This window comes from Varanus komodoensis, unplaced genomic scaffold, assembly GCF_004798865.1.
Source record: "Varanus komodoensis strain SLA01 unplaced genomic scaffold, ASM479886v1 scaffold133, whole genome shotgun sequence".
Taxonomy (NCBI): Eukaryota; Metazoa; Chordata; class Lepidosauria; order Squamata; family Varanidae; genus Varanus; species Varanus komodoensis.
In genome coordinates, this window is record NW_025335384.1 from 189,585 (window position 1) to 212,847 (window position 23,263).

General features: G+C 50.6%; 3 protein-coding genes and 1 long non-coding RNA gene across 10 annotated transcripts in view; 2 read left to right on the forward strand and 2 right to left on the reverse strand.

Annotated features, from left to right (window-relative positions):
* LOC123019661 overlaps positions 1 to 5,079 on the forward strand; it is a 35,550-nt gene extending 30,471 nt beyond the window's left edge. The window contains 1 exon segment of the mRNA XM_044422706.1: positions 3,636 to 5,079. Coding sequence (XP_044278641.1) covers positions 3,636 to 4,858 — 1,223 coding nt within the window. The 3' untranslated portion in view covers positions 4,859 to 5,079.
* Positions 5,080 to 6,718: 1,639 nt separating this feature from the next.
* On the reverse strand, positions 6,719 to 10,274 carry LOC123019656. The gene is made up of 2 exons (XR_006413946.1): positions 10,196 to 10,274; positions 6,719 to 7,158 (listed from the first exon to the last, which is right to left on the reverse strand). It is a non-coding gene; the product is annotated as an uncharacterized LOC123019656 (long non-coding RNA).
* A 1,160-nt stretch (positions 10,275 to 11,434) lies between these two features.
* Positions 11,435 to 17,882, reverse strand: LOC123019642 (zinc finger protein 2 homolog). 5 transcript variants are annotated; one of them, XM_044422683.1, is made up of 6 exons: positions 17,803 to 17,882; positions 15,825 to 16,261; positions 15,507 to 15,633; positions 15,059 to 15,129; positions 14,582 to 14,708; positions 11,435 to 12,936 (listed from the first exon to the last, which is right to left on the reverse strand). In XM_044422683.1, the coding sequence occupies exons 2-6, from the start codon at positions 16,236 to 16,238 to the stop codon at positions 11,540 to 11,542; spliced, it is 2,136 nt and encodes a 711-aa protein (XP_044278618.1). In that variant the 5' UTR covers positions 16,239 to 16,261; positions 17,803 to 17,882; the 3' UTR covers positions 11,435 to 11,539. The 5 variants fall into 5 exon arrangements, with proteins under 5 accessions (XP_044278618.1, XP_044278617.1, XP_044278616.1 ...); XM_044422682.1 differs by lacking the exon at positions 17,803 to 17,882 and adding an exon at positions 17,529 to 17,667 and having other exon boundaries at positions 11,435 to 12,933; XM_044422681.1 differs by lacking the exon at positions 17,803 to 17,882 and adding an exon at positions 17,529 to 17,664.
* Positions 17,883 to 18,261: 379 nt separating this feature from the next.
* Positions 18,262 to 23,263, forward strand: part of LOC123019637 (oocyte zinc finger protein XlCOF6-like) — a 38,991-nt gene continuing 33,989 nt past the window's right edge. The window contains exons 1-3 of one of the 3 annotated variants that reach the window (XM_044422665.1): positions 18,262 to 18,510; positions 21,153 to 21,574; positions 21,751 to 21,871. In XM_044422665.1, the coding sequence (XP_044278600.1) occupies positions 18,267 to 18,510; positions 21,153 to 21,574; positions 21,751 to 21,871 (787 nt within the window). In that variant the 5' untranslated portion in view covers positions 18,262 to 18,266. Of the gene's footprint in view, positions 18,511 to 20,266; positions 20,320 to 20,499; positions 20,532 to 21,152; positions 21,575 to 21,750; positions 21,872 to 23,263 lie in introns of those variants that run through there. The other 2 variants (XM_044422668.1, XM_044422666.1) reach the window with 2 other exon arrangements.

A 23,263-nucleotide genomic window follows, 5' to 3' on the forward strand; every position in this document is an offset into this window, starting at 1 on the left:
AAACTCCTTTTAATGCTTAATTTTTGAAGTCCTGAGATCAGATGGAAGGCATCTTTTGGAGGGGGTGTCCACTGTGGGAAGAAACCCCCACCAACTGATGGACACTCCCTCTGCCTTTTCTGTCTAGGAGAGGGACACAACAGTGACTCCTGCCCTCAGTGCCAGGCCTGAAGAAACACAGACGACCACCCGAGCGCGGAGCTGCAGAGTAAGGGGCTACAAACAATAGACTCCTCCACCTGCTTCAGTCAAGGCTCTGATCATGGGCCAGACCATGCCACCGACACCTGGATGCTCTTCAAAGGTGTCCAGGGCCAAGAAGTGGAGCAAGAGGGCCGAAGTGGTGGAAGCTGCTGAGTCGAAGGTGTAGCTCCATAAGCCAAGTCAGGGACCCCCATCAATACCAACCACACTTGCCTCTGACCCTGCGGTACCAAGACAGGAACAGTTTTGGCAATTTTGGCATCGGAAGGAAAGATCTGGGGTGCATTTCCTCGGCTGCAGGCCTGCCCTTCTTCTGCAGCCTTGGGGCTGCACCAGTCAGGTGCCCTCTCACCAGTTCCAGTGGAATCAGCCCGCATCAGAATCAAATGCCACTGCAACCCTTTTCATCCTCCTCTTTTGGACACGGAAAGGGGCTTGGAATGGCCGGTCCCACCATCTCACTGATAAGACTCCAACCCTTGGCGTACTCTTGGGTTCAAGATGCCTTCTATGATCCTCAGGACTGACAAGAGCTCTATCCCAAGCACAACTCTTTTGGTTTTATTAGATTTACATTCTATTGTATGTTGCCACTTTGCTTTGTATCGCCGGTCGGAGACTCTTGTAAAGGAAGGGATAAAAATGCTTCAGATAACAAACAAACAAATCCCTCGAGGGTAGGAGCACTTCATGGAGACCCAGCATTTTGGAGGCTTCCGCCACCACTGCCCAGAACACCACCATCAACGCCTTGGCCTGTGACCCTTCAGAAACCACTAGTGGACCATGCCGCTGCCACCACGTCAATGATCATCCCCTCTGCAGGCCAGGAGCAGCATCTCCACCTTCTGTTCCAGAAGGTCACCCACTGGGAATGGTCTCCTCATCGCCAGTGGCTCTCTCATCCCGCGTCTGCTGTGGGCACTGAGAATTCCGCGTCTCCATCAGAAGACTTGGACAGTTCCTCAGATCTAGCTCTCTGAATGGCCCAGTCTCTGGCCTTATGCACACCCTTGTGCCTGACAGAGGACGAGGGATGCAGCATGTGATGTCCTGGAAGCACTGAGCCCCGTTGCTCTACCATTTCTGCCAAAGTTCCTGCAGACGGTATGGCAGCCGTGGAAAACCCCATCCTCCATAGCTCCAACTCCCCAAAAACTCGAGTGTATGTACGGAGTGCAGGAAAAAGACTTCCTTGCAACCTCTATGACTGAACTTGATCATTGTTGGGACTGCCTGGGGAAGGCCACACCGGAAACACCCTGTGCCAGTTGAGTCTGCCCAGGGAAAGCTGCTACTTAGACCTGATAGGGAGGTGCAGTCACTCGTTTTCTGCTTTGGGACCGAGGACAGCACAGCGAATTGCCAGGCTATTACGGCTTGGTACCAGCTCTTCCTTTGGGACAAAATCCGCTCCCTCTGCAATCACCTGCTGCGGGAATAAACAGAACTGGCTAGAGTCATCCAAGAGGAAGGATTGTGCCTCTTCTGCCAGCAGATATAAATGGCCAGGCGCCAAACTGGCTGTGGAGCCAGAGCAGTGGTGGGAGCAGCGGTACTGGGGAGGTATGCATGGCTGTGCTCTGCCTGCCTATCTCAAGAGGCCCGTTCCCACATCCGGGACCTGCCTTTTTATGGGGAGGGGCCCTTTAAGGCAAAGACCGATGAGTGGCTGGATTCTGCCCAGAAAGCCCAGAGGGTGCCCAACAGACAGGACTCAACCAGCAGATGGCCCCATAAGTGGCATCGATTCAGGCACCCCCCTCTCCACCTTGGGCACGGACGAACCCCTCGTCTCAAGCACCACCTGCAACCCACTCTAGACAAGGGAACGCTACTCCAAGGTGCCGACAAGGGCCCAGCCCCTCAGACACCAACAGGTGCTCGTTCTGACTTATTTTTGGGCTGATGGGCTTCCCATACTCTGGTGCTTGACTGACACCTCTCTTTAATCCCTCCTCACATGGGAAACAATCACATTGGATGCCTGGGTCCTATTAGGCAACGGAAATACAGGACACCCTTCCACCACTCAGTAGTACAGGGAACATGGTTCCAGACTCCCCACTCTTGAGGGTGCTGTCGAATGGGCCCCTCCAATTAGCTTCCACGCGATACTTTACGGCACTGAAGCAGGATGGAGGGCTCGGACCAATCCCGGCTCTTAGACTGGTCAGAGCCCTCCATCCCTGGTGGCATGAGGTAATTGATTCACCTCCACTGAATTAAAGGATGCACACTTCCATCTTTTCATGAACACACAGGTGTTTCCAGCGCTTCAGGTCAAAAGGGAGGCTTCTGGGTTTTCTGTTTGCCGTCTGGACTGTCCACAGCCCAAAGGGTCTTCTCAAAACGCATGGCAGTAGTTTGTGCCCACTTATACCTGCAAGGAATTCAGGCTTACTCCTACTTGGGATGACTGGCACTGTTGAAGCAAGACTCACTTTATCCCATCAAAGCTACCTGCACTCTATTAGCTGAGCTGGGGCTTTCTGTACACTTATAAAAATAATCTCTGTCAAATTTTTCAATGAGTTTCTCAGGTAAAACATTGCAGTCAAAGAGAGGCCAAGAGAGGTGCAGCAATTCTCGAGAGAAAGTAAAGGCCACAATTGCTCCTCCTTTCTCCAGGCTGCTGCCCTCTGCACTGATCCTGAGCCACCCTCTTGAATCCTTCCTGAAAGACTAAGCTATTCCTGACTCAGCACCTGAACAGGGAATCTACTTATTCTTTGGAGCTGAATCCAGAGCTGGCATTGCTTGATCGATCGGTCAGGAGTTTGCTCATGCCAAGGCTTTCAGAGTAGGTGCACTTTGGCTAAGCTTGGTAATGGCAGAGCTGAGCTTACAGAAGTGGGCGGTGGGACTACCCAATAAGATGACTTTGCCGTTACTTCTCCTTCCTTGGATCAGACAGGGATTTCTTGAAAGACCCAGGCCCATGGTTGTCAAATTTCATGAGAAATGTACAGTACCTGTTCTACCAATAAGCAGCCTGATAAAAGTCTGTCACATAGGCTAGGTTGAGAGAGAAGCTGGGCCATAAAACACAATAAACTTAATTTCTCAGCTGGAGACTGAGCCAGGTCTCTGGGGGCTTAAATGAATGCATTGCACCACACCAACCGTCAGCTAGTGGCAATCAACAGAAACAGTTAATCACATGGTAGGAACCATATTCCCACACTGGAGACATTCAAAAAGAACCTGGGCAGCCATCTGAGAGGGATGGTGTAACGTGGTGTCCTGCAACAGCAGAGGGCTGGACTCTATGGACTTCATGGCCCCTTCCAACTCTTCTATGATTTTATAATATGATTCTAAATATTTTCACTTCTTCCTTTGCTGAAATCATTATTCAAAACAATTCAGGTATATGAAACTGTCTTCCTAGCTAACTGTCTTTTACTGATGCCTTGTCTTCCTTTTAGAAAATGACTGGTGGGCAGTGGAGAATAAGAAAAAACTATGTGGGATTTCACCGAAAAGAGATGCATGCAGAAACATCAAAGAGCAGAAAAGGAAAATTAAACTAAATCACCATAGGAGCAATAATTCCTTTGCTTGTCAGGGCAATAATTACAATGATAGCACAATCCAAGAAGAAATATATGAGAGACTGGAAAAGGCTCAGTGCCACAAACCTAAGAAAACTTTCACTCCTGACCCAAATGATAAAAGTCATTCCAAAAGACATGCATTGAAGCAGCATTCATGCAAGGAGTGTGGAAAAAGCTTCAGTCAGAAGAAATACCTAACTTGTCATCAGAGAACCCACACAGGGGAGAAACCATATCACTGTGTGAAGTGTGGAAAAAACTTTAGCCACAAGAAAACACTCATGTATCATCAAGGAGTTCACACGGGAGAGAAGCCATTTCATTGTTCAGAGTGTGGAAAGAGCTTCAGGTTGAAGAAACTTCTAATTTGTCATCAAAGAACCCACACCAGGGAGAAACCCTTTTATTGTCTGGAGTGTGGAAAGAGCTTCAGTTGGAAAGGAACTCTCACTCAGCATCAAAGAACTCACACAGGAGAGCAACCCTTTCATTGTCTGGAGTGTGGAAAGAGCTTCAGTCGGAAAGGAACTCTCACTCAGCATCAAAGAACTCACACAGGAGAGCAACCCTTTCATTGTCTGGAGTGTGGAAAGAGCTTCAGTCAGAAGACCACACTCAGCCAGCATCAAAGAACTCACACTGGAGAAAAACCATATCAGTGCTTGGAGTGTGGAAAGAACTTCAGTCGGAAGAAGTATCTCAGTTCTCATCAAAGAACTCACACTGGGGAGAAACCATATCAGTGCTTGGAGTGTGGAAAAAGCTTCAGCCATGAGATAACTCTCATTCGTCATGAAAGATCACACAAAGGGGAGAAGCCATTTCATTGCTTACAGTGTGGAAAGAGCTTCAGTCAGAATAGTTACCGTTGTTCTCATCAAAGAACTCACACAGAGGGGAAACCTTATACATGCAAGGAGTGTGGAAAGTCCTTCATTCAGAAGATACATCTAACATATCATCAAAGAACTCACACCAGGGAGAAACCATTTAATTGAAGAAAAAACTTTAGTCAGAACGGAACTCTGATTGAGCATCAAAGAACTCACACAGGAGAGCAACCACTGCACTGTCATTTTATTCACATTTTGTAAACCATTCTACATTTTGTAAACTATTTTGAGATCGATATGCTAATCAAACCATATAGAAATCCTCTAAATAAATAAATTGCCTGGCGTGTGGAAAGAACTTTAGTCGGAAACCCATCCTCACCCAGCATCAAAATATAGAAGACCTTGGAGCAAGGAACGAGCTTCAATCATGAGATCGTTCACTTCTCAGCAAATAAATAACCTCCTGTATAATTTCTCAATTTGCTTTGAATGTGGGAAAAGTTTATCTGATCTTGCTTCTAATCTTTACTCAGTGATGTACCAGAGATGTGCTTAGATTACAGGATGAAGTTCATCTGGGATCAATTTTTATTTCAGATGAGATGACTCTCTTAGGCTACGTGCCAGCTAAGTAGTCGGTTGATGTGCTAAAACTCACCCCCCTCAAAAAAAGTAGAGATTCTCCCTCTTACAAAAAAGGATGAGGAAAATCGTGGCCTAGAACAATTTCTAATAAATGGGGCCAGATGGATTTTCTTCGTTTTATCCATTTCAGCTTCCTTTTATAGATGCTTATTTTTGTAAAAGGGTTAAGAAGAAAGTATACGTTTCTTAAGTGGATAAGTGAAACCAAGGAAATGCTTCATGAAAGGTGAAAGCAATTCCTCCTTTTGCTGAAAGAAGCAGAAAAATGCTTCTATCATTATATACCTCAACATTTTATTGCTAATAAAATGATATTTCTTGATCTAATATCATGACCCTTCACTGTAGAGATTTACTTGATAAAACTTACAATTCATTTCAAATCACCAAGATAAAAAACCGCAGAACAGCAAATTCAAAAGTGTTCGCAACTGACCCATTTTGGAAAGGCAGATTGCATCTTTTTGTCAAGGTTTACCAAAAACTGTGGCTGTTTTTTATTGTTCCTGATTGAGGAATGGTGCCTTTCTATGCTTTAGTGATGTTCTAAGCCACTGGGGGAGAAATGAGAAAGGCATTCTTACTACATCAAAGCCTATGGCAGCCACTGCTGCCAAACTTCTTCCATCCGGTTTTGGTATCACCCCACAGCCATAACTCTGCAGCTCCTTGCTCATTTCAGAATAATTCTCTGTTGCAGCTGTAATTCACTGGGTTGAAAAATGGCATTTCCTTTAGGATAACATTAAAATGTATCGTTTAATTAATTTCTATACTGCCCATTAGTCAACATTAGTATTAAAATTCTGGTAATGTTAAAACTGGTAACAAATTAGCAGGTAGGGAATACCACCCGGCAGACTGGGAGCGAAGAGAACGGCCTTGAGCAACCACAACCAGAAACTACCGTTGGGGGTATGGTTTCTCCGTACCACAATTGCTGGCTGTTTTGTCCAAACCAGAAAATGGAGCCCGTCATGGCACTGAGACCAGAACCGCGGCGGTGGCCGGCCAGCGAGCGCCACTGAGAGCCGCCCCGGTGCAGGAGCAGCCGGTGGGCAATGGCGAGGCCTAGTGGGGGCTGCACACCATGGCAGATCCCCCAGCCGCCCCCCTTTCCCACTCCGGCTGGCCAGAGAGGCTGCCCCAACCTGTGAGAGGGAGCAGCCATGTTCCTCCCTGCAGGACCTCCTGGAATACCACCTGGTGGACCGAGAGCAAAGAGAACGGCAGCGGGGAGGGCAGCTCCCGCGAGGAGCATCTCGGTGTGCCAGACACGTCCACACACAACACCTGCACAGGATTGCTTGCAACGTGGGGACCCGGGCAGTGGCGGAGCCTGCCTTGCTTCCAGAGCCAGGCGTCCCGCAGCAGGAGGGCTGCCACCCTTGCGGCTCTCCTTGAAGAGGACCCCAGTCCGGCCAGCAGCTTTATGTGGCACCAACAGGAAGAAATTATTGAGAATTTAGAGAATTTAGAGAATTTAGAGAATTTATTGAGAATTTAGAGAATGTTAGAGAAATACAACAGTGCAACCAAAGATCTGGGTTTCGTTGGGGTTTTGTTCTTCGTAAGCCGTCCAGAGACTTTTAGTAATGGGACAGCATAGAAAAACTACAAACAAATAGGGAGGTTGCGGGCTCTCCCACCTTAGAGCCATGCAAGATGCAGATGGACAGCCTTCGTAGAGGAAGGGCGTGACTTGGTGCCCAGCACTAGGCGGGAGGTGCACCAGATGGCATCCCCACCCATTCAAGCTCTGCTATTCGAAGGTCTAGGCCAGGGGTCGGCAACCTGCGGCTCCGGAGGCGCACATGGCTCTTGAACCCCTCTGCTGCGGCTCCGTTGCTCAAAACACGTGCCGGCACAGCCGCCCATCTGCTCGAAGCTCCGCTCAGGAACGCAGTGCTAAGCTAGTTAAGTAAATCAGCTAGTTAAGTAAATTGCTACATTCCTCTGCTAAACAAGCTTCCTGCAGGCTCTCATGTTACACAAAATGCTGCTGAAAGGATTCTCTTTGTCCCAGTGTAATCTCCTTCCTCTGAATGTTAAAAGCTGCACTTGGGACCTGTCACAATTCACAGCGCTTGACTGTTTATCTGTGAATCAGTCACTAAACACACCTATATCTCCAGCACAGCCACCGATCTGCAGACCTCTGCAGACCCGACCTGCTTCGATTTACTGAGCTCCACCCCCCCCGCCCCCGCCCGGCCCCACTGTAGGCCAACCATGGATAAATTGAAGAAAAGTTTCTGAAGAAAACCAAACGTTTAATGATGCGTGGGTAGATTCATTTACTTTTACTGCTGACGAACGTCTGGGGTTTGCTGTTTAATGCATGCAGCCCTTTAGCACTGACTTTGACTCTGCAGAAAGCTGTTCTCCTATTCAAAATATATGAAAGGAGTCCTACTAGTTTATAATGTAAGATTAAAAATAACAGTTATTAGTGACTGAACAAGAGCTGCAGCTAAATCAGAATGAAGATATACATAGCATTCAGGTAAAAAACGATATATTCAGTGTTATCTTCATTTTAGATGTCAAAAGGGTTTTGCGGCTCCCGGTATTTTCTTTTGCGTGGGAAACGGGTCCAAATGGCTCTCTGAGTGCTAAAGGTTGCCGACCCCTGGACTAGGATCATGGGAAGGAGGAGGCAGCCAGGGGACCCAAAGAACGGGAACTGTGGGAAGGAGTTGAGGTGCATGTACACCAATGCCAGGAGCATGGGTAATCAGCAGGAAGAGCTTGAGGCTTTCCTGGGAATAGGAGGGCATAACCTGATGGGGATCACAGAAACTTGGTGGGATGAAAGGCAAGACTGGAATGTAGACAAAGGGGCATCACCTCTTTAGAAAGGACACGAAGAGAAAGAGGGGAGGGGGCATAACATTATATGTGGTGCAGTGGTTAAGAGTGTGGGACTGGGACTCAGGCGATCTGCGTTCTAGTCCCTGCTCAGCCATGGAGCCAACTGGGTGGCTTTGGGCCAGTCACAGACTCTCAGCCCAACCTACCTCACAGGGTTGTTGTTGTGGGGATAAGATGGAGGAGGAGAGATGATGTAAGCTGCCTTGAGCCCTTTGTAGGAAAAAGGCAGGATATAAATCGAAAAATAAATAAATAAATAAAATGTGTCAAGGAAGGGATAGGATGCAGTGAGATAGAATGCAGCACAGATGGGGATTTGGCAGAGGCAGTCTGGGTGAAACTTAGGGGTTTTGACAGGGAAAGAGACCTGACAGTGGGGGTATGTTATCGCCCTCCAGGTCAATTTGAGACCCTAGATGATGTCCTGACAGGTCAGATTCTAAGGATATCTCGCGGGAGAGACACAGTAATTATGGGAGATTTCAATCTCCCAGATACTAGTTGGGAGACTCACCCAGTGGTGACAGCCAGGTCAGGTCACATTACTTCCTAGATGGTACAGAGGGAGGGTTTTTCATGCAGAGAGTTCGAGAGGCGATGAGTGGGGGGGAACATCCTTGACTTGGTCTTGACCAACAGGGAGAAACTGATAGATGGGGTACAGATTAGGGAAGCTCTGGATGCGAGTGATCACTCCATCCTTTGCTTTGAGATCAGGGGAATGGGGACGTGCAGCAGGTCGAGCACTAGAAGCTGGGACTTCAAGAGGGCCAACTTTGGCCAACTGAAGGCCAGACTGGGGAAAGTCTCCTGGGATAGGTTACTGGAAGGCAAGGGAGTTGAGCAGGGGTGGATGGCACTCAAAAGGGAGGTTTTGGAGGCGCAAGCCTTGATGATACCTCTAGTCAGTAAGGCGGGGAGGCGAAGGAGAGTGCCGCCATGGATGCGAAAAGAGGTGGTTAGAGGGATTCGATGCAAGAGGAACCTCTGTAGGAAACGAGCACTGGGGCAAGTAGGCAAAAGGGTATACCGAGGGGAAGAGGCCCATTGCAGGAGGATTCTTCACAAGGCTAAGGCAGATTACGAGCTGAGACTGGGCATGTTGAGCCTCATGAAGAAAAAACTGAGGGGAGATATGACAGCACCCTCAAATACTTGAATGGCCACCACAAGCACAAAAGCCAGGATCTCTTTTTGATCATCCCAGAGTGCAGGACACAGAACAATGGACTCAAGTAACAGGGCCCTGGCAAGTTGTCCAAATGCCACTATTGGCAGCCCAGCGCAACTAGTGCCACCACCTGAAAATTGTCTTGTAACTGCTTTCTGGCTTTGTAGTATTGGCCCTGGCATCCTTTGTGCCTGTGGAGATTCTGGAAGCTGGATGTAGTTCCAGAGTTTCATGAATTTCAATACTTTGCTTGGGTAAGGTTGAAGTTTTGGATTCTGAAAAAGGCTGGATGCACATTTTTACCCTTAACAAGCTTGGGGCAGGAACAAAATCAGCCCGAGGATCTTTTAGTTTCTTTGTGGTTCAGAGCCCACTGAATCTTGCTTGGCCATCTTGCGTCTGTGTTCCAAAACACCTCCAACACTGCCTAAGGAACAGTTCCTCCTCCTTATCTGGGCAAATATTGCTGCATCAGATTGTCCTACTAAGGATCTGTGAAAGAACATTATGTTCAATCATGATTAAACTTACAGACCAAGATAACATCTGAAAATTATTGCAGCAAGCACAGCTTGCCCCAGCTGACCAAGCCTCACAGGAAAACTAGAGGTTTAGGGAGATCCTGAACATGTAAGACCTCTAGATCTTCCCCCTTCCCATTCCCAAATCCACGGGGGCACCCGGACTGCCGAGAGCGGGAGAGGGGGGAGCTCCCTGATTACAGGGCGGGGCAGAGGCCCCAAGCGGGTCAGGCGCACAGCTCCCCTCGCTGTCGGGGAAGGCGCCGCTCGCCCCCAGGCGGAGAAATGGCCACCCCGGACGGCGGCGGCTGGATCTGACCCCCCCCCCCAGCAGCTCAGGGACGCCCCCCCGGCCCAGCGCACCAGGCGGGATGGGGGCCTTACCTGGCCCCGCAGAGGAGCCCCACGCGGCACCTGCAGGAGGACCCCCGGAAGGAGGCTCGCGGGAAGAGGCGGGGGCGAGGAGCGTTTCCGGTGGAGCGCTGCCCCCCCCTGCCTCCGCTCTAGGAACCTCGCCGCTCCGTCTCCTTAACCCCGTAGACGCCAAGCCGCAGGGCCCTTTCTCTGCATCTCCCCCGGGAGGGCGCGGAAACATCCCGCGCTGCCCTGAGGCAGGAGGAGGCAGGCAACCGAGGGACGCTGCAGCTCCTGCCCGCTTCTTCAGTGCACAAACCTCACGCAACTGGATCTCATGCATTCACTTCCCTCCTTCCGAGAGGCAGGCTCACCCGGCTCTCCCAGGATACTACTGCAGAACTGAAGAAATTGCGGATGGTGACAAATGAATTATTTTGATGCAGAAACCTTTTTCCCCGTATTCTTCCTGTTTTTCTTTGCAATTCCTCAAAGCAGTTCAGGACTTGAGAGTATGGGAATGAATGTCTGCATGGTTTTACATTTCTATTAATGAAATGATGAAATAATAATTAAGCTGTGATATGACAAGCCATCTTCTGTGCACCAGCAGGATAAGCCATGCTATTAAAGCACATTAATAAACGACTCTGTTGGTATTTCTTTACACAACACATTGCCTATAGAACACATTTCCCCCATGGAAACAAAGTCAATACAACACCCCAGGAGAAATTATTTCCACAGTCAATGCTCAAACAAGGGGGGCATGTAACCCACCCCCCCAGGAATTGTGGTCCGGAAGGTGGGCCCCTTGCAGTACAGGCCTCCCCCACTAGGTGAGTGTTCTAGGCACCCACCGGCCTCAGTGCGCTCAGCTGGGTTGTGAGGCTGCGTTCGGCTTCAGTGAGGGTTTTCTGGAGACTCTCAATGCATTTGGCTATCCCGTGATGGCCGTTTTACACGAACAATTTGTGGCAGTGGAATGTTGTTCAGCCGAGTGTTCAGTAGGTTTTGACCAAAAAGGCCCCGACTCTTGCGCCCCACCCTCTCTGTGAAGCTGGACTGTTTCCCCGGAGGAAGAAAGTTTTTACAGGGAAACGTTCTGCCTATGTGGAAGAGGTGAAACAAAGAACAGCAGAAGCGCTAAAGGGCATCCAAATCAATGAGTTCAACAACTCATTTTTGAATGAGCAGTGGAAAAAACATCTCAATACGTGTATTGCATCAAACGAAGAGTGCTTTGAAGGTGATGGAATTTTGCACATGCAAAAATAAATACACAATTTTAATAAATAAATTCCTACTTTTTGGGCCCCCCCTCGTATATTATTTCACCTATGTGAGTTTCTTTATATACAATGAAGTTTCTCCTCACTGAAACTCATTCCACATGCAAAACAATATGTCTTCTCCCACGTGTGTTCTTTGATGAGAAGTGAGATATGTCTTTCGACCAAAGCTCTTTCCACACACCAAACAATTATATGGTTTCTCCCCACTGTGAGTACTTTGATGAGAAGTGAGATGTGTTTTCCGACTGAAACTCTTCCCACACTCAAAACATTCATATGGTTTCTCCCCTGTGTGGATTCTTTGATGAGAAGTAAGAGTTGATTTATGCCGGAAGCTCTTTCCACATTCGAAACATGTATACGTTTTCTCCCCTGTGTGGGTTCTTTGATGGTGTGTGAGAATTATTTTCCGACTGAAGCTTTTTCCACACTCCAAACATGTATATGGTTTGTACCCTCTGTGCGTACTTTGATGATAAGTGAGAGTTATCTTCTGACGGAAGCTCTTTCCACACTCAAAACATTTATATGGTTTCTCCCGTGTGTGGATTCTCTGATGAGAAGTCAGAGTTTTCTTATGCCTGAAGCTCTTCCCACACTCCAAACATTTGTATGGTTTTTCTCCTGTGTGAATATGTTGATGAGAAGTGAGAGTTTTCTTATGCCTGAAGCTCTTTCCACACTCCATGCACTTAAATGGTTTCTCCCCAGTGTGAATATGTTGATGAGAAGTGAGATTTGTCTTCTGACTGAAACTCTTTCCACATTCTAAACAACAGTGTGTTTTTTCTGCAGTGTGAGTTTTTTTATGAAAAGTTAAACTTATCTTATGAAAAAAGTTCTTTTCACACTCAAGATAGTTATATATTTTCTGCCCTGTGTGAATTCTTTGATGGCGAGTCAGGGTTCTTTTCCTACTGAAGCTCTTCCCACACTCCAAGCATTTATATGGTTTGTCCCCTGTGTGAATTCTTTGATGTTCAATGAGACTTTTCTTCTGTCTGAAACTTTTTCCACACTCCAAACAAGTATATGGTTTTTCTCCCGTGTGAGTTCTTTGATGACAAGTAAGATTTGTCTTATGACTGAAGCTTTTTCCACATTCCAAACATGCATATGGTTTCTCCCCTGTGTGCGTTCTTTGATGAGAAGTGAGATGTGTGTTCCGACTGAAGCTCTTTCCACATTCCAGGCATTTATATGGTTTCTTCAATGTATGAATTTTGGCATGAGCTTTATTTTTTGATTCAGAATTCAATATTTTCCTGATGAGTTGGAACTCCTCATTTGGCTGCCTTGTCTGTATTTCTTCTAGAATTGCAAGATCATGGTAGCCATTGTCCTCAAAGGAATGATTTCTCCTACTGCAATTAACTTTCGTTTTCCTTCTCTGCTCTATGCTTTCTTTACATTTCCCTCTTTTTCGTGACATTCCACATGGTTCTCTTCTCTTTTCCTCTTCCCATCTGCCTTCTTCTGAAAGGAAAACAAGAGATTGGTAAAAGCCTGAATTACTAGGAGGCTTTCATTAGTCTAATAGTAGACAATAATGTAGGGATGCGGTGGCGCAGTGGGTTAAACTGCTGAGCCACTGGGCTGGTTGATCGAAAGGGCAACAGTCCAAATCCCCAGATGGGCTGAGCTCCCGTACTCTGTCCCAGCTCCTGCCCACTTTGCAGCTCTAAAGCATGCAAATGCAAGTAGATAAAAAGGTACCACTTCAGTAACAGGTGTTTAGTCATGCCAGCCACATGACCACGGAAAATGTCTGTGGACAAACGCTGGCTCCCTCGTCTAGGAAATGGAGATGAGCACCACCCGCAAGAGTGAGACATGATTGAACTTTAATGTCATGGGGAAACCTTTACCTTTACATTTAGACAAGAATTAATCGAATTAACTTCGGTTTAAGTATTTTGAGAAAAGAACTGAAAAGATTTACAACATGGTATGCAAAACTTACCATGCATTTAGGTGCCTCTGTTGACTGGCATTCAGTGTGTTAATTTGTATTGTACTGAGGCCAGGCAGAACTGAGTTAAACTTTCAGCTGAAAGCACAATCTATCTACTTTCTCTCAGCCTGCTCTCAGGTTTCATTGCAGGCTGCTTGTCTGGAAGACTGCTACTGCAGACTTGAATGAAATTCAGGTTATCTATGAGTCCTGTCAATTGCATAGACAATCATGCAGCATCGCCAAGTGGTTAAAAAATGCCCATATTCAGATAGCGTTTGAATGGGCAAAGTCAGATCCAAGTACAGAACCAGATGCCAGTCCTCCAGTGATCTCCCTGGAACAAATCAACCACCAGCTCAGGTGGACCCCTCATTTCCCTGGGTCCATGCTATGGACACCACCTTGGTCTCCCAGCAGATTTACAGTTGGTTTCCAGAGTCTGGGGAACCCTGTGGGTTCTGTGGAGTTCAGGCAAAGAGCAGCAGAACTCAGGGACTGCAATTTGAAGAAACGGCACCGAGAGAGAACCTCTTGGCTTGAGTTCTGTGAAATAAGAGCGTTTTGGGGTGCTTGCTAAGCCACCCCTCTGCGAGGTCAGGGGGTGTTTTGGTGCAGTTCTGAATGTGTCCTAACAATTTGAGGACCAGATGCTATTCATTTTTTTCAATTATGTTGTGCCTTTCATATTTTGTTCTGAATTCTCACCAGTAGAAGCTCCTGTGTAGTTTGTAGTTTCACGGCAAGGCAGGACTATCAATGTTTTGGTAAATAAGAATAGAAAAATCCTGATACACTGGAAGAAGAGAACTGGAGGTACTGAAATATGCAACCAAACTCCACATGCCGGTGCTTGTTCTCAATTTTTTTTCCCTAATCAAAGCTTTGCTCTTAGCATTTTTTTAGAATCTGAGTCGTTGTAAAGCATCTTATACAAAAGTTTATGATACATTTGAGGCCCCTGTCTTTAAACCACTATATTAGAAGATTGTTTAATAACTTGGTGGCTTTAATATATTTATATATAGCATTTTCTTGTTTCATCTTATGAGAACTGTGTCTTAAAAGGCAGCCTCAAATCAAAAATTAATATAGCTGTGTCCCAAATTGGAATAGTATCTCTCTAACTTGGAACTACAGTATCATAAATCCAGGAGGGAGACTTACTGAGAGAAGCCACGATCCCAAGGTTCCCCTCCATGATGTGCCGGTGCAGGGCTCTCTGGCCAGCATCCAGCAGGGCCCACTCCTCCGGCGTGAAGCACACGGCGACCTCCTCGAAAGTCACAGGTCCCTGGGTGAAACACAGAATGTTCTCTCGTCGGCCATGATGGGGCGAGGTGGCTCCCATCGCACTGCAGGGCTGGAGCGCCTTGCTGGGCAAACCCGTTGCAGCAAAGCCTGAGAGCAAAAAAGGGCTCCAGCTCTCCTGTGTAGTGTGTGGGATTCCCAAGGGGCCTGGTTGCCCCTGAGAGAAACAGAGAGCTGGGAGACGGGACCCGGCCCCGCAGGGCTCAGCTTAAGATCTCAGCTTTGCCAGAAGGAAACCGGAGGAGAGACCTGCAGTTTGGCCCTAGAGAGTGAGCAGGGACGACGGTTCCCCAGCTGCTCCCTGCCTGTCCCCACAGGGATCTTCCCCCCTACCTGATCCGGTTCCACGCCATCAGGAAGAGGCAGAGACGGCGGAGCAGCTGCTGCAAGCGTCAGTCCAGCCCCTGTGAGAGACAAAGGCGATGGGAAGCTGGGAGCACATGCCTGTCTCAGAGGCGGAGGGCGACATCCCAAACTGCTCAAAAGGAAGCCCCTAGGAGTACAGCGGCTCCCATGTTCCCATCAAAAGCACAGAACTGCACTGCATCGGATGCAAGACTCGTATACTTGGAGGCCACAATATTTCTCTCTAATATGCAACTTGATAGTTCCATAGCATAGAATTGCTCCTCTTTCCTCTTAAGGAACAAAGTGTTCAGCTACCAAAAAAAAAAAAAAAAAAAAAGGCTGGAGACAAGCATCTCTGCTAACACCGAACTCGGGGACAAGGTAAAATAGCCCAAGGATCTGTCGCATATCGACACCCCACATTAATGCTTACCCTCCAAGGTGGCCTGCCCACGACCTCGCTGGCTGAGAACCCTTTGTGGGGGCCTCTGCCAGGTATCCGACTGGGCTTTCTCTCCTGCAGGGAACTCCGGGATCACTTCCGCAAGCAGGCGGTTTTCCTGGAAGAGCAGCAAAGATCCAGGCCATGAAACAAATTGAAGAATTAGAGAAGAAAGAGAGAGGGGAAATATTGGAGGCAAGGTATGGAACGCCTCACCTTGGGTAACTCTGAGAAAGGGCTGGACAACTGGGAGAGAATTTTCGGGTCTTCCCCCTCCCATCCCTGTCCCTTTGGACGAAAGGCCCTCACCTGCTGCTCCTCCTGCTTCTTGTCCTCGGCCTGGCTCAGGAGGAAGCCCTCCGCCAGGGCCACCGCCTGGCAGCAGGACTCCGCTCCACATTTCCTCACCCAGCTGGCCATCTCCGCCGGCAGGATGGCCAGGAACTGCTCCAGGATCACCAGGTCCAGCATTTGGTTCTTGGTGTGTCGCTCCGGCTTCAGCCACTCCCGGGAAAGACTGTGCAGCTGGCTGCAAACTTCTCGGGGGCCCTCAGCTGGCTCATAGCAGAATTGCCTAAAATGCTGGAGCTGCAAATGTGAGCTGACCTGCTCCTCACCCTGGATCTTCTCCGCAGTTCTTTCCAGGAATTCCTCATTGTTCCCAGTCTTAATGGCACCACGTTCGCTTTGTGCTTTAGGGCCAGCTGAATTTTGCTCTGCCATCTTTGATCCGTGTTCCAACAAAACTGAAAGGGGGGCAAAGAAATTATTCTGTATAATTTCTGTATAATGGGCAAAGATTGCCTTAGGAGGTAGAGCTACTAAGGCACTATAAAGGCGAAACAGTGCTGTCCTGGAAACTTGTTATATCGTCAGGATAAGAAGAAATCAGCAGGACTCCAGCTAAGAAGCAGGTCTCATCCCGGCCAGAATGGGAGGCAAAGGGAAACCAGAGACCTGAGCAGGAACCTTCACCATTGATCATGGATAAAACCCATTCCCTTGCTTAAAAGCCAGAAGATCTCTCCCTAACCCCAACCCAGCTCCGCTGATCCTGACACTATGCAACTTCCTAATAGTTCTCTTCTTCTCAAGGGTTTCCTTTGAGGCGTTACCTATTCTTTATCAGTGCCCCAGTGACCCCTTCCACTCCTGTCCTCTTCTCCGCAAGCCTCTCTTACACCAAACTACCTTAAGCTTGGCTTACTGACATTTGTCAGTCATTTGAAGAAACCATCCTTGTTTCGTTTAAAGGTCAATACACGATGCAGGCTGAATTAACTATGCCTGTGAGATAGAAATTCTGATACATGCCTATATTTCTCTTTTATTTCAGGCAAACCTTTTCATACTTAATAAAAACAGACACAAAATATATCTCCTGGTTTCTGACCTACACTGCACCAGCAGATGGAGGGTCCAATCCTGTCATAGCCTCACTGGGATGCAGCTCCTAATTTCCAAGGAGACCAGAAGTTTCATTCGCATCAGAAAGTGGGACTGTGCTTTGTTGAGGCTTGCTTTCTTCCTGTTGGGGTTTTTGAGCACCTCTTTGTTTTTTTCTTTTTTCATTTATTACCTCTTTTATTTTACCCCTTCACATGTATGGATTAATTTATCATCAGCCATTTGCATCTAGAAAGGACACCTACCCAGTTAATTCTGTCTGCAAACAAGTAATCACAGGGTCGGCTCCAGCTCTTTTCTGACCTTTAGCTATGCAATGGCAATAGCAATCCATTAAATAACTGGAAAAAAAATTCCTGCCGTTTGGAGTCACTCCAAATCTGCAGCAGCAGCTGCCTTGGCGATCCCTCTCCCACCTTCGTCTGATTTTGTCCACCTTTGGTTGCTGTTTCTCCAGCGAATCCAACAGAAATCAAGGGGAGCCTCCCGCCCACATGCAGGATTTGCGGTGGGGGGAGCCCGGTGAATGAGGGGGTGATTTTAGACAATCTAAATAGCCGTTTAATCGGCGTCGCGGCTCACTTCAAAGCCCCCCCCCCCGCGCACCTGCCAAATCCGGGGAGCGGCTCCGTCCGCCGAGCGGAGGAAGGAGGGGCATCTCCCCCGGCGCTGGGGGCGATCAAGGTGGGCCAGCCTGACAGGGCCTCCCTCTATGCGGTGGGGCGGGGACGGGGGCGGGTCCAGTGCCGTGCAATCAGACCCCCCCCCCCACGCACCCCAGGGACTGAGCTGGGGGGCCGCCCCCCCGGGCCTCCCCGCCCCTCCTCGCGCGCTCTCCTCCCCTGCACCCAGGCGGGGGCCCCGATTCACTCCAACGCACCGGGGCAACGGGGACGGAGTCCCGCCGGGGAGGCCCGAGGCGGCCCTTCCAAGCTCAAGCTGCAGGAAGACGGGGGGGGGGGCAGGAAAAGGCCGCGGGAGGCCCGCCCCTTTCCTCCCAGATCGCCTGCCTCTCTAGGAACGGCCGCTCGGCTCCCTCCCTCCCGCCTCTGCAGCCGAGCGGGCCGGTGCACCCTCGGCGCCCCCGGGCAGCTCCGCGGAGGCCGCTGGCCTGGCCTGGCCTGGCGCGCCTCTTCCCTTCCCGCTGCCCGGATCTGCGCGTGCCTGCAAGGCGAAGGCGAGGGAGGCGGCGGTTCTCGCCGGGGGGCTGCAAAGGGCCCCGCAGCTCCGCCACCGCCCGGGGCTCTGAACCCCTCAGGGGCTTGGGGGAAAGCGAGAGCATTGCCGTGGGGCGCCCGGGGAGCCCCGGCCATCGGGTGACATGGAAGTGAAGCGCGACGGCGCATGCTTGCATCTGCTCCTGAGGATTATTCCCCGCTGAATGCGGGGCTCACCTCCGTCTCAGCCGGAGTCCTCGTGGAGCCCACGTGGTGGGCGGCGCCGCCTCACTGGCCCCTTCTCCCCCTGGGCACCAGTGGCTGCCCTGCCCCGCTCCACTTGCCGGCTCCAGCCACAGGGGCGAGTCTCAGTGCAGGACACAAGTCAGAAGATCTCATGCGGGGCCGGCAGGGGATGGGGCCCGTGAATGGTAAGCCAAACAGCAAGCTGGCTCTTCCAGGGCCGCTAGGAGAACGGCAGCAGTGCCCCTCTCTCCGAAGCACTTTCCACTCTCCCAACAAGGTCCCTGGCACACAGACGGCTGGTTCTGTGACTGGTTTGTGGATTGCATGGGAACTGTGCGCCTGGCAGGAAAGTCCCAAATATCAGCCCCCATCCATCTGTCGGTGGTGGTGGGGCAGAGCGGGCGGTTGTGCTCCCTGCCAGCTCCACTGAGAACGGGAAGGGCAGTTGTAGGGCCCAGGAAGAGCCACTGAGGCTGCTAGTGGGGAGGCTGAAGTCCAGGACCAGCAAGGGGGCCTCCTCTGAAATGCTCTGCGCTCTGTGTGCAGGGGCAGCTAGATGGGTCAAAGCTGAGGCGGCTCCATGCATGAGTGAAACGGTGGTTCAGGCAGGACTGATTCGCTCCGTCAGGTCCTGGAGAACAGCTTGGGATGAGCCAGGCCTGTGGAAGAGGGATGGGCACTGTCAGAACCAGAGTGGAACCAGACTGCTAGCACTAAACAGAGCAATGGTGGCAGAACAGTTCTTAAACCGAGGACGAGTTGGTGAGAGCACCGCTAGTCCCCGCACTGGTCTGCAGAGAGCAGGATACAAGGAAGGAAGCGAGCAGACAATTTATTTCTATTCATATCCCACCTTCCTTCTTTCAAGAAAACTCAGGGAGGCGTACATGGTTCTCCTCTCCTCAACCTCATCCTCACAGCAACAACCCTGTGAGGTAGGTTGGGCTGAGAGTCTGTGACTGGTCCAAAGCTAGTCCCAGTCTTGCGCTGTTAACCACGACACCACGCTGGCTCTCAGCCAGCATGCAAAGCATGTTTTCATATCCCAGAGAAGAACATTCAGAGTGGTCTTGAGATGGGAAGTGACATCAGAGTGAGCTGCAAATGCAATTCCATTACAGGGTTGGGTGGCTTAAATTACCCCTACATTGACTGGATAAATGCAGGTATCAGTCATGACAGGGGATGCCATGCATGTGCTTAGAAGAGGGAAGTTGATTAGTTTGGAAACTCTCCCTATTTCACCTTGGCGGGCTGGCTTGGGAGGTGAGCCACGTGAGCAAATGCCACTTGCAGCCACTTCACTGACAACTGCTCATATCCAATTAACAATGTTTCTTGGTGACAAACGGAGAAAGATACCGAACTAGATTGATTCCTGGGTGAAGCCAGGTGGCTTTCCTCACTTGTGCACTTCCACTTTCTTTGATAAATGTCTTATTGAGGAATAACTTGATTCCTTTTCTGGAGTACTAAGCCATGGTTGCAGAACAGAAGAGATAGCAAGCATTTGTGGAGAAGAATCAAGGGACAGTGAAACGATCTGCTGCCCCAAGGGCTGAGCTGGCTTGACACACAGAAGAAAGCCCTGAGAGGGAGACAGTGACAGTTTCCCTGCCCGGAAGAATGTCTTGCATTTCTAGGTCAAGAAAAGGCATCCATAAGCAGCTGCTGCGCCTTGGTGGAGTTGGGAAGGGTTTGGAAGTGCTTGTCACGGGGAGGGGAAGAGGCCGCTTGGCTTGCTGCGTTGCTGGACGTGGCCGTGTCAGCGCAGGGGCCTGCGGCTGCAGCTGCATCCGGGAGGCCGGCGTTGCGCTCCGTCGTCGCTGCCGAGCTCCCTCGCTGGCCCGGGTCCCTCGCCCTCATCCTCTGCCCCGGGCGGGTCCTTGGGAAGAAAGGAGGGGCTCCTGCGGGATGGGCCAGGCGCTTAAGGGACCAAGAGCCGAAGCGCAGCCATTGCCGAGCGGGACCAGGCCGCTCGGCCGGGAAAGGGGGTAGCCGGGCATTGCTCCGCCCCGGAGGAGCGCGCCGCCCGGGCGAGGAACCGAGAGCGCGGCCCCCGCTCGCCGGGGCGCGGGGAAGGGCCGAGTGCCCGCCGCGGCGGAGCGGGGGCGCCCGAGAGGGCGGGGCGGGGCGGGGGCGGGGCCTCCCCGGAAGGGCCCCGCAGCCCTTCCGCGCGTCGTGCCCGGGGCTCGGCGGCGCGCAGGTGAGGCGCGCCCGGTCTCGTCGGGGAGGGAGGGGCCGCGTGTCTGGATCGGTGCCGGAGCCGCCGCTCGACGCGCTCCCGCCCCCGCCGGAGCCTCCCGCGCGGGAAGGGGGTCCGAGCGGCGCCCGCGCGTCCCGCTTGGGCACGGGACCCCTCGCCCCCTCCCGAGGCGGCGGGCCCGCAGGACAGCGCAGGGAGCCCGGTGCCCCAGGCCGGCCCGCCCGCCCGCTCGCAGGGCGCTGGTTGGGGGGCGCCGTTACAGACGCGCCGGCGCCGCGCTCCGGAGGTGGCTAGCGGAGACACTTCCGCCGCTGCGGGGCGGGGGGGCGAGAGGAGCTTGTGGCCGCTTTGCTGCGGGCAGAAGCGCCCCCACTCTGCCCACCGCCCCTCTCCCTTCCCCAGAGCTCGGGGAACCGGGGGAACCGGGAATGAACCTGCTGCCCTGCCTGCAGAAGGCCTGCTTCCCTCCCTCCTGTCTCATCGTGGCCTGGCAGCAAAGGAGTTCTTCTTCGAAAGTGGCCTGCTGTTACCGAGCTGTAGTTTCTCCTTGTGCAGCAAGGTATGCTGAGAGGTGAACAAGAAAAAGAACTTTGCTTTATTTGCATCCCATTCCATATCCAGGCAGGTTCCGGAAAAGCGTTGCCATCACTGGAGGTCCAACCCAAAGAGGCCCCGATGCCATTAGGGCTGGGAGAAGCAGAGAATTCGGGGAGGAAATGGCGCAGGAGGTCCTGGGTGAGGACATGGCCAGCCCACACGTGCAGCTGCAGCGTTTTGGGTGCCTCCGCTATGAGGCAGCCAAGGGACCCCGGAAGGCCTGCAGCCAAGTCCATCAACTTAACAGTCAGTGGCTGAAGCCGGAGCGACACACGAAAAATCAAATGCTGGACCTGGTGGTGCTCGAGCAGTTCCTGGCCGTCCTGCCAGCAGAAGTGGCGAACTGGGTGAAGGAATGCGGAGCGGAGACGAGTTGCCAGGCAGTGGCCCTGGCGGAGGGCTTCCTCCTGAGCCAGGCCGAGGACAGGAGGCAGGAGCAGCAGCAGGTGAGGGCGTTTCATCCAAGGGGGCCAGAATGGGAGGGGGGAGATGCTCCACATACCTTCTGATTCCCCAGCTCATTCTGGAAATCGCCCAGGGACAGGTGCCCAATGCTTTGCGTCTCTGATTTTCTTTCTTCGCCTTCTTATGTCCTGCATCCTGGTTGCCATTTCTGGTAAAGGATCTTATTGCAGAAGCGGGACCTGATTCCCCTGCATGGAAAGAGGCTCCATTGGGCACAAGGAAGAGCTCGGCACAAAGGGGGATCTGGCAGGAGGAAGACAGACGTGCTGCCTGGCAGGGTAAATATTCCTCTGGGAGTGCATGTATTTCAACCATGTATTTTCATTCTTGGAAAGAGAAGCCAGATGGGGCTTGCTCTTATTCTCCCAGCACTTCTGCATCTTCTCTGTGGAAACTCACTTTTTCTAGGCTTTTATAGAATGTTGAAATTTCATTACATGGAGACTTCACAGAAGGAAAGCAACAGCTTGTTTTCTAGTCCAGTCCCTGAATGGGGAAACAGGCATCTTTTCCCATCTGAACTATGAAAATGCTAATGTTGTTACCTTTGCATTTATATCCTGCCTGTTCCTGTTGCACGGAACCCAATGCAGTGCCCACAGTATTCCTCCGCTCCACTTTTATCCTTTTTTAACTTGTGAGGTAGAGCAGGCTGGGAGTCTGTGACTGGCCCAGTACTGCCCAGTGAGCGTCATGGCCAACTGGAGTCTTGAACCTGGATCAGCCGTGTCCAGACGCCAGCCCATGAATCGCCACACCAAATGGGCTCCTGTAATACCCAGGTGTAGTTCTGCTTACATTGCCGTTTTGTGTGTTCATAGACAAGCACATGCTCCTGACTTTCCTTTGTCTCTTGCAGGGCCTGAAATGAGGCCAGCTGTGGCTACTCAGCCTTCTCTTGTGGAACCAGAGAAAGCGGGACCGGATCAGGTATGGGGAAAGTTCACAAGGGGGAGAGGCAGGAAGCAGCCTTCATGTCTCCATCTCTTGCTTGTCTGAGTGCCTGGAAACATCACTTTCTCCTTTTCCTCAGACAAGGACTCTTTTCTGCTTTTCCTCCTTAATATCTTACGGAGGGCCCTGCTGGCCTGAGCAGAGTCCTCTCTGATGTCCAGCAACCTTTTTCAATTATACACAGAACAATGCACAAGAAAAAAAGTAAAACAGAATAGTGCACAGCTGAGGTGCTAACCATTTAAAACTGTGTAGGTTAAAACAGCAGTACTGCTAAAATTATCAAGATAAAATCTGTTATTAAAATGTCTAGAAAATAAAGGGGGTTTTTTGTTTTGTTTTTTTGCTTTGGGCTGCAAATATTGTAAGAAGAGCACCAGGTGAACTGCTTTCAGGAGTCTATTCCATAGGTGGGGCACAACTACTGGAAAGCATTCTCTTCTACCTGCTGTCATCCTTACCTGCTTGTAGGATGGCTTCCAGAAGTTCCTCTGAGACAGATCCTAGAGGCCATGTAGGTATATATTGGAGCAACCAGTTCTTCAGGTGTCCCGGCAAGGGTTTGGCATATCCAATTTGATTATCCAGTTTGCTGAGTGTTATTCCTGAGAGGGAAACCTTTTCTTTTGTCACCCAGATTCTGGTAACTTTTGAGGAGGTCGCTGTGTCCTTCACGGAGGAGGAGTGGGCCCTGCTGGATGCCGACCAGAGAGCCC